The 12,302-nt window shown below is 40.0% G+C and overlaps 2 protein-coding genes across 2 annotated transcripts in view; one reads left to right on the forward strand and one right to left on the reverse strand.

The window, feature by feature from the left end:
* The window catches only part of LOC150085895 (immunomodulatory peroxidase-like), a 312,395-nt gene that overhangs the window by 208,744 nt on the left and 91,349 nt on the right, over positions 1-12,302 (forward strand). The gene's annotated exons all lie outside the window — the stretch shown is intronic.
* Positions 1-12,302, reverse strand: part of LOC150085897 (uncharacterized) — a 32,330-nt gene that overhangs the window by 14,162 nt on the left and 5,866 nt on the right. Inside the window, exon 2 of the mRNA XM_090374733.1 lies at positions 3,018-3,325. Coding sequence (XP_090230859.1) covers positions 3,018-3,303 — 286 coding nt within the window. The 5' untranslated portion in view covers positions 3,304-3,325. The remainder of the gene's footprint in view (positions 1-3,017; positions 3,326-12,302) is intronic.

Below are 12,302 nucleotides of genomic sequence, written 5' to 3' on the forward strand. Positions count from 1 at the left end.
TATTTGGCGCAATGTTTGAAATTACTAATCTTATGGCATCTTGTGGATCAAGTCTGGAACGCTGTTTTGTCATTATAGCTATTAATTTTGAGAAACCAACCTACATAAATATGTAGACCCGAAGGGAGGATAATTCTGGATACTCATCTCGAAAAGAATGCCAAAAATTTTCCCAAGTAGTCTTGGAAACAGTAGTAATGCTTCGTCAGACAAGTCGATGAGATCTTTCTTTTGCTGAATGGTAATTCAGCAAATAAAATAAATAATTTTGGGACATGAAGAAATATCAAATGCAAAGGGATCGCGAATCCAATACAACTTTTTTTCTGGAGATACATTAAATCATTTGGAAAAATTCTTAATTAGCATTGTTAGTTGGGTGGCAATGATATCCCTAAATTGTAAAATGTCAATATTATAACAAAATTAGAAAAGCATGGGAACATTTTCAATTTTAGTATTATTACGCTCAAATTCAGTTTTCCAAAGATTAAGCTTCCCTTTGAAAGTTTCTATTTTATCACTGAGTACTAATATATTTGTTCCCTGTTCTTGAAGACTTAAATTTAAATCATTAACTTTTTCAAATATATCAGCAAGGGAACCAAGTTTTCCAGGCCATTTTTGATTTGTAAACAATTGAGCAAGGTTCCGATTTTTATCCGATAGACAAAAACAAAACTTGATGTTTAAGGTCAAAAAGACGTCGCAACACTTTGCCACTGGACAACAACCCCACTTTCGTATCTAAAAGAAGCGTCCATCCAATTTCATTACAAAGAATTGTGAAAAGTCTGCTATTTAAGCTTCTACTGTTTAATAAAGTTGATCACCCTTATCGCATCTTTCAAACCTTTGTGCAAATCGGTTTGCATTTCGTTTGCTACTAATGCTTCCCTATGTACTGTATAATGCAATGATTCAAAACTATATTTGGAGCAATTTCCTTTAATTTCCACCACTTTGCCTTTCAAACCTTTATTTTACCCTGTTAATTCAGCCGCACCATCAGTACAAATCGCAAAGCAGTTGTTCCACTTTAGACAATATTTGTTTGAAAGAAAATGTTTGTAACATCAAAAATCTCTCTCGTCGTTCTTCCTTCCTTCCAAAGCTTTGCAAAATAGAAATTCTCCAAAATATCTCCCTCGTAGCAGTATCTGACATATACAATAAGTTGAGCAAGGTTTTAAATACGTATCTGTGAATTCATCTAAACTGTATTGCAAAAATTGAACTTTCTCTCAATCGATTTAATAAACTGAATTTTATGTTGTTCGCGATAACTGTGTCTCTGGATAGAAGAATGGTATTTAAATCGTTGCTGTACTTTTCTCCATGCATAATTGAAATAATTTTTATTGCAGCAGGGAGAACAAGGGATTCAGCAATAGTATGTGATTTCATTTTTTTTCCTATTAAATATGACACTTCCAACGATGCTCTAAAAGCTTTACAAGGAACTGCAGTGTTTCTTCATGACAGATTTCAGACCTTGTATGGCGTAGTCGTCTTTTGAACATGGATTCAGTTTTTTTCATTATCTCTGGATGTTTCGTATGTAAGTGTCTTTTTAATTTAATAGGTTTCATGCTTTCGTTAGTAGTTTTTCGTAACATATTATGCACGCAGGACGTTGCTCACCATCAACAACACTTAAGTAAGGTGGTAGATGACTTTCATCAACCGGTGAAATACCACCACTTTGCTTATTTGGAGTCTTGAGGTGGTGAAACCCATGTTTAGTCTCTAGAGCTAACGAAGCTAACGAGCTAAGTTTCAAGCATCCCCTTGCCCCATACTTCTCCTTCAACCCATGCACGGTATTAAGTACTATAGGTTTTGATACCTTTCGTGTTTGGGGTTTTCATTAAAAAAAAAAAAGAAAGCAAGCAAGTACAGCTGCACTTCATAAATTCCTCTCGATATTTTCTATTCATTTTCATTCTTTTTGATTTGGAATATGATGGCTCTCTACCAGAAATTGGTGGTTGCTATAGGAATCACGTTGAAGAGTTGACTACACTTGAAATAACGTTAGTGTCCAAAATTTCACATGATACATTTCTTACCCTTTCAGTTTCTGATATATCTGTAGCAACATTGTTGTCAACACTCCTCGACCGTTTTGTTCTGATTACCCAATGCATGGTAAAATATATAAAAATGTGTACATTTTTTTTTGTTTTCTTAAAAATAACGATAATATAAAAAGTAGTAGAAGAATGAAAAACAGATCCAAGTTGACGTGAAATCACCGAATTACGAAGCAGAATAAAGCGTGCGTGCAACAGACTTGCTATTTACTGCCACTACTAGTCCTGAGGCAATTTCAGAAATTTTTGCTGTAGGAAGCACGAATTAAGAGCTAGAGGGATTACGGTTCAGCAATTGAGTAGTACTGAGAAGTCATATTTTCTGAGTATGACTTCTCAGTACTACTATTAATACATACTGAGAAGTCATACTTTCTGTATGTCCATAGCCAGTGAGAAAATTAAGCCATATTATCTACAAGGACAATAAGTAAGAAAGCCGCCTGCATCACACGTGAAACCACCTAAAAAATATACTGGCAATAGAGTTCATTCGTATCTCAGACTTCGTTCGAGTAGTAAGGTCTCTACATTTACAGTATTGAAAAAGTAATTTTAACAACAGGTTTTTTTTTTTTGTTTTTCGTGTACACAAAAACTAATTTTATTTAAAAATTGCTGCGACCCCTCTGGAGGTCGCGTCCCATAGTTTGCGCACCACTGATTTAGTCCACATGAAGTGGCATGTCGATTTTGTTTCTTTTTCAACCATTCGTCAGTTTATCCACATCTTCAGATTATATTGTTGGAGTTTTTGGATTTAAGGAATGTGGGGTTTTTTTTTTTGGCGTCGTTTTAAAAACTACACTACTGACTTAACTTAGTTTCGTAATCGAAGTATAACGTACATAATATAGTATTATCCAAAAGCAACAAAAAAAAAAAAAAAAAAGTAAATGATTTATACGAGATATAACTTACCGTGTGCACATCCAGAAGTTTGAGGCCAGTCGCAGACATTCTTATTTAAATTGAACTCTAGTCCTTCAGGACAGTGCATTTCACACGCAAAAATACCTTCACACATATAATACTTGTTACAGTCTGTGGGATGCGGCAAGAATTTCGGATATTTTGGATCATCAACGTTCAGGCACTCGGAATTTCGAAAGGAAACAGGACATCGAGGTGGTGGTGTTGGGTCTTGCGGCTTGACTAAACTAACCAGCGTAAAAGCGAATAAGGAGAACAGAAGTTCCAGCCCCATATTTCGATAAGATGAAAATTGGCTGTTGAGAGCATACAAAATGTATTTTAAGATAGTTCAGAAACATTTTGATAAATGCATATTTTAACTCGTAAAGTTTAATATATTTTATATATAGAGTATTTCGCAAATCGAAATGACATTTGATTCCTTTAACTCGCTGAAAAAAAATCTTGCAGATAAGTGCCATTATTAAATATTTCTACATTGTATTTACGAAATCGTGCACCTTTTCACGTGAAACTTATCTGGTGGTAAAACTGAATAGAGAAAATTAATTTTCCTGTTTAATTTTATGTTTCGTCAGTTGTGTACCGAATACTCACCCGTTTCTTGTGCGATTGTTTTTTTCTTTTCATTTTATAGATTTCAGTGTTTGCAGTTACACCGCAACAGTTTCTTTTTCATTTGTTTCTATTTATTTCACTTTCAGATTTATGGTCTGTTGTAAATGGAGTAGCAAATATTCATAGAAATGGTTAAACTGGTCTCTGACCTGAAAAGGAAGAATCCACGCATCAGTTATCAGTGGATTCTCAAATTGCAACAACCCAGTTCTTTTGTTTCCAGTACTTTTGTTATTTATCTCTTGTCAATCACTGGCTTTCATATGCTATTAAGGATTAAAAACAAAAATGCTAATATCCAAATCACGTGGGTTTTCAAGAAATGCACGCAAGATTATAACTGCGACTAATTTCGTATTGTTAATGGTAAGTGTACTGTATTTTACAGTAAAATAGTGTGAAACATAGAGCGTGTGCTTAAAGAGTGAACTGTTGGGTCAAATAGAGCTCCCTGGATCAGGACTAGATTCCCCATTAGGACTGTGCCAAGCCCCTACCACAGTTTTGGGGCCTACAAAAGAAGGGGGGGGGAATGGGGAGGAAAAGGTTTTCAGATTTAAAAATAATGCAACTATTAAATTTCAACATTATACTTGAAATTAAAAGGAAACAATCTTCAATACCTAGAATACTTGTAACATTTCTTAAGATCACAAAGGTTTCTTGCTTCGGCTTCTCGTTGTAGCAAAATCTTTAATAACGTCCTCGAAGTCCATGTAACGAGTAATATCGTTCTCGATACATATAAGTGCCAACAACGATAAGCGATCTTGGCTAATAGTTGAGCGTACACAGTTCTTGATCTGCTTGCGTTCCGAAAATGAGCGTTCTCCTTCAACATTCTATCAAATTATGGTTAGATAAATTCTTAAAGCTATGTGTACGTTTGGGAAACTAGTAATCAGTTTATCTTTTATTTGTGCCTTTATTAATTCTGCCACAGACGGTTTTATCCTTGTATAGTGCTGAAAACAATAGAAATTCATCAACGAAATCCTAAGTCGGAAGAGTAGGTGCTGACCAATGCTGCGGCTTTGGATCGAATTTCTTCTTTTGACATAGATTGATCTATAAGAAAACTGAAGGTATTATGCAATATACTGTGTGCAGCTTGTCATTTTTGTGGCTAATACGTCTACAGTACGATCTGGAATTGAGTTATGCGCAATTGTAAAATTAGCATTAGTAGAGGCATACGATGCAAGAAAGTAGCTTATGCAGCATCAGCCAAAAAAAAAAAAAAACTTCTCATTTCACCCCTCCATTCGTTCCAAAATGCCTGTCCAGCTCAACCTTAAATTTCTTTAGGCTATCAACTTCCACAACAACAGAAGTCTGTTCCACCAATCAACCACCCGCTGGCTAAAGGCAAACTTCTGCACATCTATTCTACAACTGTCTTTCTTCAATTTGAATCTATGCCCCTCGGGTTCTTAATCTGAGCAAGAGGAAGGATCCCATCAGCATTCAGCTTGCTCAACCCATTCAAGGCCTTATACACCTCAGTTAGATCACCTCGCAGGCGCCTACTCTCCAGGCGCTGCAATTATCAGAACTTAAGCCTTTCTTGGTAAGAGCACTCCTTTGTTCCCCTCACCAATCTTGTTTCCCTTCTTTGTACTCGTTCTAGCAACTCTACATCCTTCCTAAAATGAGGCCTCCAGACCTGTACACAGTACTCTAGGTGTGGCTTGACCATTGCCTTGTACAACGGGAAAATCACCTCCCTGTCAGCAAAATTCCTATATATCATTGACAAGACTCCATGACCTGCCCTGGCAGCCCGTCTGCACTGCTCAGCAAACTTCATATTTTACTTCACAACCACACCCAGGTCTTTTCCATTTTCCTGAGTACCACACAGTTGGTACGTTTCTCTTGGGTTATTGCTACCCATATGCAGTACTTTGCATTTGTCAAAGTTAAAGTTGCCACTTCTCAGCCCCTTTGCCCAACTTGTCTAGATCCAGTTGGAGTAGCATACTGTCTTTCCTGTCGTTAACAATCCTGCCAACCTTTGTATCATCTGCAAACTTGGACATTAATTCTGATATACCTTCATTGATGATACACAAAACAACAATGGGCCCAGCACCGAACCCTGGGGGAATTCCACGTGGTAAGAGCGACTTCATGGACAAATTACATTTGTCCATGAAGAGCAGTGTCCACTGATTACTACTCTGTATCGTCTCTCATTCAACCATCCCTTTGTGCATTGTAGCAACTTACCCTTAATGCCATACCTCTCCAATTTGTACAGCAATCTTCCATGTGCAAGAGTATCAAAAGCTTTCCTGAAACCCAAGTATATGAAATCAAAATTATTTTTGACATTCAGTTACTTTGCGACTACATTATACACTGGTGTGCAAAACTTAATGACCAACACAATTTCTAAAATTTTCAACTACAAAATCGAACGAAACAGCCTGTGGCGATTTGCATAACTGTGGCCGTTCAGTAGAAATCTGGTGCACATGCAAAAATTTGAATCGTGATGAGAGGGCTCAGATAAAAGCAGCAGTTATGTGCATATTACCGAAATGGTGAGCACGATTGTTATAGACGTTCGATTGGCTTCATACAGTGCTACAGACAATGAAATGGCTAGTGGACAACATTTGGATGACTTTTCCCGGAGTCGAATAATTAGGAAGGTCGAAGTGCAAGGAGTGTGGCTGCAGAGTTCGGTATCGCCCATAGCATGTCTCACGTGCGTGGTTGGCCTTCAGAACGACAGGTACAGTTGTTCGAAGGACCAGTGGCAGTCGTCCATGAAAAACAACGCCCAAAGGCACAATATGGCCTTAGCAGCCCTTGTGCCATTAAACAACAAACCAACAACGCCCAATGATGAAAAAAAAAGTGTAAAGTGTATTCGTGTCTAGCGGCACCGGAGGTTTCCCCCAACTCCGCGTTGCTTTCATTGTAGGTGTAACAGTTCACTGTAAAGGCCAGAGATTTAAAAGTGATGACCGATATATACTCCTACTGCTACTGTACTGAAGTAATCCTTCCCCATGTGCATCTGTTCCGAGGTGCCATTGGCCCCGAATTCGTGTTAATGGGTGATACGCCACACCCCATCGCACTGCAGCTGTTGATATGCTTTTGGGTAATGAGGACATTGCTCGTATAGATTGGCCTGCCCGTTCCACCGATCTAAATCCTATCGAACACATATGGGACGTCTAGCGGCACGTCCACACCCACCAGCCAGAAAATGTTCACCAGCTGAAGATGGCGCTGACAGAGGAATGGACGATTTTACAGCAAGAACTTATCAACAACATTGTTCTAAGTATGAACAGGCGGTGCAAAGCCTGCATTGACATTAGGTGTTGTTTCCTTTCGTCCAGTCTTGATACCCTTTCAAGGTCGCGTGCTTTGCCCATGACGGAGGCTGTTACTGTGTTCACGGATGCCGAACATCAAGCTTGCGGTGTGTGATGTCTACATTGTGGGGTGGTCATAATATTGTGACTGGACTCTGTATAATTTCACAATTACGTATGCCTCAATTCCAGGTTCTTGTATTGCTTTATCTATGTTTTTTTAGAAGAACTTTCCAAATGACAGTTATTAATGCTATTTCTAACATGTTCAGTTTATTTATCAAAGCTTTCGCTTCAAGAACCACTGTCGCTTTTTATTATTATTATTTTTTTTAATTATTTTTCTGTTTATACTCCGGGACGACCAAATGGTCAGAGGAGTTCACAAGATAGACAGAATACAAGAAACAGCACCGTATTCAGCAGTCACGGGCTTGAACCCCGGTCACTCAAGGCACGTGTACTTATGCACCCGCGCGCCTGACCACTAGGCTACGGCGACCTTTTTGTTCTTCCCATTCTGAGATATCAACGAGTGCTGCACGAATTTTACTGTATTGGGTTTTTTTTTTTTTTACCCCTCAGTGATCTCGCAGTATCGTAACGTGATGACCATCTTGTGTCTCATAGATTTTTGATCGAGATTGTATTCTCCATCGTACTCAATTTAGACTATCTTTGTGGTGAGCGGCAGTAAAATACCGAAAAAAATTAACGGCAGCCAAACAGCTTTCTGCGGATGTGATCCCTACTAAATTAAGACTGTAAAGCACATGGAACCCATACTGCTAGTTTGTTGACTACCTTGAATCTGGCTTGGACTCCAGAATACATTCCATTCATATTGGCAGCATTGTCATATGACTGAGATCTACAATTTGCTGCATCTATTCCATGTTTATTAAGCTGTTACCTCGTCAAAAAGATATTTTGCACCATGCTTTTTAATGGGAACAACACCAAGAAACGATCATGTACTTCGCCATCCTTTGATACATAACGAATAATAAACGACAACTGATCTGTGTGACTGATATCAGCAGTTGAATCTTCATTTTACCTAAAGCTTTCTTTTTTCATAACCAGATTCTTGTTTTCGCATATATCTGTCAGACATTATAAATCACGTCAAACAGTTAACACAATAAATTTTTCTAGGATCAGAATATGAAAAATTGAAAATACAGCTCACCAGTCTTCTTTTAAAATTCACACTATTTTCTTAAAATATCACACCACAAACTTATTCCGCTATGTACTACTGCTCTCTTTACATATAACTCACATATAGCTATTTGTGAGTACAACTGTTTTGAACAGGAGAAAGCATGTTTAACTCTCTATTAAACAAGTCATTTTAACAAGATAAGCATGAGACAAGAGGCATAGACGTTTATATAAATAAATTTAAACAAATTTTCTGTTTATACTCCGGGACGACCAAACGGTCAGAGGTGTTCACAAGATAGACAGAATACAAGAAACAGCACCGTATTCAGTAGTGACGGGCTTCAACCCCGGTCACTCAATATACAAGCAGTTCTCGCTTTATGAGTTCCGGGGTTTACGAGTTTTTTTGTTTTTCTTTTTTTTCAAAGTATCAACAAAATCGAAAATATGAACATTAATTGCAAAAAATGAATGTTAAACATTCGTAAATACCGCATTTCAAACTACACTCGTAGCTATACGATACAGTACCCAGCTTTACGATATTAATCCGTTCCAGAGAGCATCGTATCGTGCAAATATCGTAATGTGACCCCAATAACACATTGTTTTTTGGTAATTCGTTCCACGACCTCAGAAGTGAAGTTGAAAATTTCGCTGTATAACTTTCCAAAAGTTCATTTTTATAGTGCAAATTGTATTAGTTACCATTTCAAATCACTAAAATGCCCTACACTTTCATCGTTATCACATGTTCTGTTAAAAGAACCAATTTTGAACGCCTCTGTGACATTTTTCTAAATCACATTTCTGGGGGTCATGACCATAAAACAAAAACAATTTGCACTTTCCGGTTTATTGGGCTTTTCTGTTACTGCAAGCAGTTATAAACTCGATGTTATTGCATTCGCGAAAATACCGATAGCTAGAATTGTGTGTGTTTTTTTTTTTTTTTTTTTTTTTTTTGCGTTATTATAGTGAAATGTGTTTTCCCCTTTACTGAAATCTTCAATCATCGTACAAAAAACATTTTCAGTTGTTGTTGTTTGGTTTTTAGGAGCATTAGCAACTAAGGCCATATTGCTCCGGGAATATGCGGTGGTCATTCCCTGACCTTTCCGCATCCTCCGTATTTGGTGGTGACGGGCTCGAACCCCGGTCTAATCAAGAAGCGTGTGCTACGCACTGCTGCTCCTTCCCACCTGGTTACGGAGGCGCCAACATTTTCAGAATCTTCTCTTCATTCCTTTCTCCCCTCGACGTGGGCACCTGTACGTGGTGATGGGACCTCCCAGTGATGTTGCTGGTCTTCCAGATTAGCATCTCTGGGACTAACGCCCATACCTTGGTTCCAGGGTTACATCGTTGGAATCCGGCATGTGCGCCGCGATCCGTGAAATTCGGAAAGGGGGATCCTGGTGGTTGAGGGGGCCCAGTCTTAATACACTACTTTGGCCCCTGCTTCGACAAGACGGGTGTGCCCGTACCGGCCCGACTGGGATCAATCGGCGGGTGGTTCTTACTGCTAGGATCAACTGCGTTCCAATAAGTCTCCCTCCCTTTGGTCCTGGGACGAGATCAAGGCTTATTGGAAACGTGGGTATGGTGCTCCTAAGCGAACTTTGCGTCCCATTCGTGTACGCAGTACCTGCTAGTTCACGAGTGGGCGTCCCCTCGTAGGGCTCCGTGGTGAGTGAGGTACTTAGGGCATCGGAAATTTTTATTTTACTCCTATGAATAACTTAAATTCTAATTCTTCTGAGGCCCCAGCAGGGCCCCTACCTAATCGAGATGAAACCACAGAAAACACCTCTGCAAAAAGAGCCAGAACTGCGGATACACGACCACCATCATCAGTGACACCGCTTTTCCTCATTCTCCATTCCACAGGAGAGCAGTCAATTGGAAAGATGTCACCCTTCTTTATCCAGAAAGGATTAGAAGGGTTGGCAGGATCACCCAAATCTGTAAAACGACTGCGTTCTGGCGACCTTTTGGTCGAAGCTACAACCATGAAACAGGCGGAAAAAATCCTGAAAGCCACATCAATAGTGGGAATACCTATCAGCGTAACTCCCACAAAACTTTGAACTCTTCACGAGGTGTCATTTCAGAGTGGGACTTTCTTCATGTCTCTGAAGAAGGAATCTGCTCTGAACTGAAAGAACAAGGAGTGACTGCTGTCAAAAGAATATCAATGAGAAAGGATGGGAATCTCGTCCCTACCCGAGTTCTCATCCTAACATTTAACACCCCACGGCTTCCAAGTTCCATCAAGGCAGGGTACTTAAACTGCCCAGTGAGGATTTATATTCCAAACCCACTGAGGTGTTTTAAATGCCAAAAATACTGCCACTCACAAACGGCTTGTCGTGGTAACCCTGCCTGTGCTTGATGTGGTGCGAAAGATCACGAGAGCAAGGAATGTTCAGCTTCCAAACCGATCTGTATAAATTGCCAAGGGGAGCACTCTTCCTACTCCAGAGTGCCAGTGGTGGAAGGATGAAAAAGAGATCCAAAAACTAAAAACAGAGCTGAATATCTGCTACCCAGAGGCTAGAAAACGCATACAACCAATAAATAGCGGGAAGCCTTCATATACCCAGAAGGTTTCTGCGAAGTGCACTATCGGTATGCAATCTGAGATGACTGTACCACCAAGAGAGTCATTCACTCCGATTGCACGCTATTTATTGAGTTCACAAAAGCCCACCAAAAAAACAGTCAGCTGCCACTCCTATACCGTACCTCCTAGTGCTCCACCACTACCAAAACCAAGTGATAAAGAGCCACCAGTAATAACAGAAACAATGGATGTAGAGGACAAGGAGGTATCGGATGAATCAGTCTTGGAACTCTTTGCGGAGGAAGAAATGGACACGGGACAGCGTCCATTCTTCCCCAAAAAAGATAAATCCAAGACTGACAAAAGTAAGCCCTCAGCACCTCGGAAGCCACCTGATGGACCTACCAAGCCAAAATAATGGCTAAATTCCTACAGTGGAATTGTCGTGGATTCCGGCGAAATACTGATGACATCAAGGCCCTCCTGCAAAAGCATGAGCCAGTTTGCTTTTGCTTGCAGGAGACTTATCTAAAGGCAAATGATGATCCCACCATGCATAACATCACAATTTTTCGTAAGGATAGAATTGCGGATGGTCCTGCTCATGGAGAAGTGGCTATTCTTGTGGGCAACGAGACCCCAGTTCAGCGCTTACTAGTTACAACCAACATAGAGGCTGTTGCAATTCGCCTTACAGTGGGATTTTTATTAACCGTCTGCTCTGTTTATTTGCCACCTGGGACTGACATCTCCCAGGGAGACCTTGATGATCTTGTAACGCAGTTGCCTTCCCCCTTTCTTACTTCTCACGGATTTTAATGGACATAACGCCCTGTGGGGTAGTGCTAACATCAATAGAAGGGGACGAGTCATAGAGCGCATGCTAAATGACAATCTTTCCCTCCTAAATATTGGAACAAACACCTTCCACATGCCTACACGTACGTTTTCTGCCATTGATCTCTCTATCTGCTCCCCTTCTCTACTCCCTTCACTCACTTGGGAAGTGGAGAAGCACCCACACGGAAGTGATGACTTCCCTGTGATAACGTGGTTACACAGTGGGAGACCGTGTCCTCCTTTCAGGTTAACACGGTGGAAGACTGATCAGGCTGACTGGACTGCCTTCCAACATCAGGCAAATTTTGACCTTAGTACCGTCAGTCAGGAGCCTATCAATAATGCAGTAACGTACATCACAGGAAATATCGTCCAAGCAGCTGCGAATGCCATTCCAAAAATAACTGCCCGGTTTCCACCATTTCCCAAACCTTGGTGGAATTCACAATGCACAGCAGCAAAAAAGGCTCAAAACAAAGCGTGGGGGATATTCCGCCGATATCCTACCACGACCAACGTTATAGCCTTTAAACGCGCACGAGCCAAAGCACGCTACATCCGCCGTCAGAGTAAAAAGGAATCGTGGATCCGTTTTACTTCAATTACTCAGTCCACTAGTACTAAGTTGGTCTGGGATAAAATCTGGAAAATGAAGGGAAAATATACATCCCACACTTCTTCAATCCTAGATTATAATGGATGCACTAGTGCAGATCCAATTGCAATCGCCAATTCTCT

The sequence above is a fragment of the Mastigoproctus giganteus genome, chromosome 5 (assembly GCF_048544385.1).
Source record: "Mastigoproctus giganteus isolate SK-2022 chromosome 5, ASM4854438v1, whole genome shotgun sequence".
In the NCBI taxonomy this organism is placed as follows: Eukaryota; Metazoa; Arthropoda; class Arachnida; order Uropygi; family Thelyphonidae; genus Mastigoproctus; species Mastigoproctus giganteus.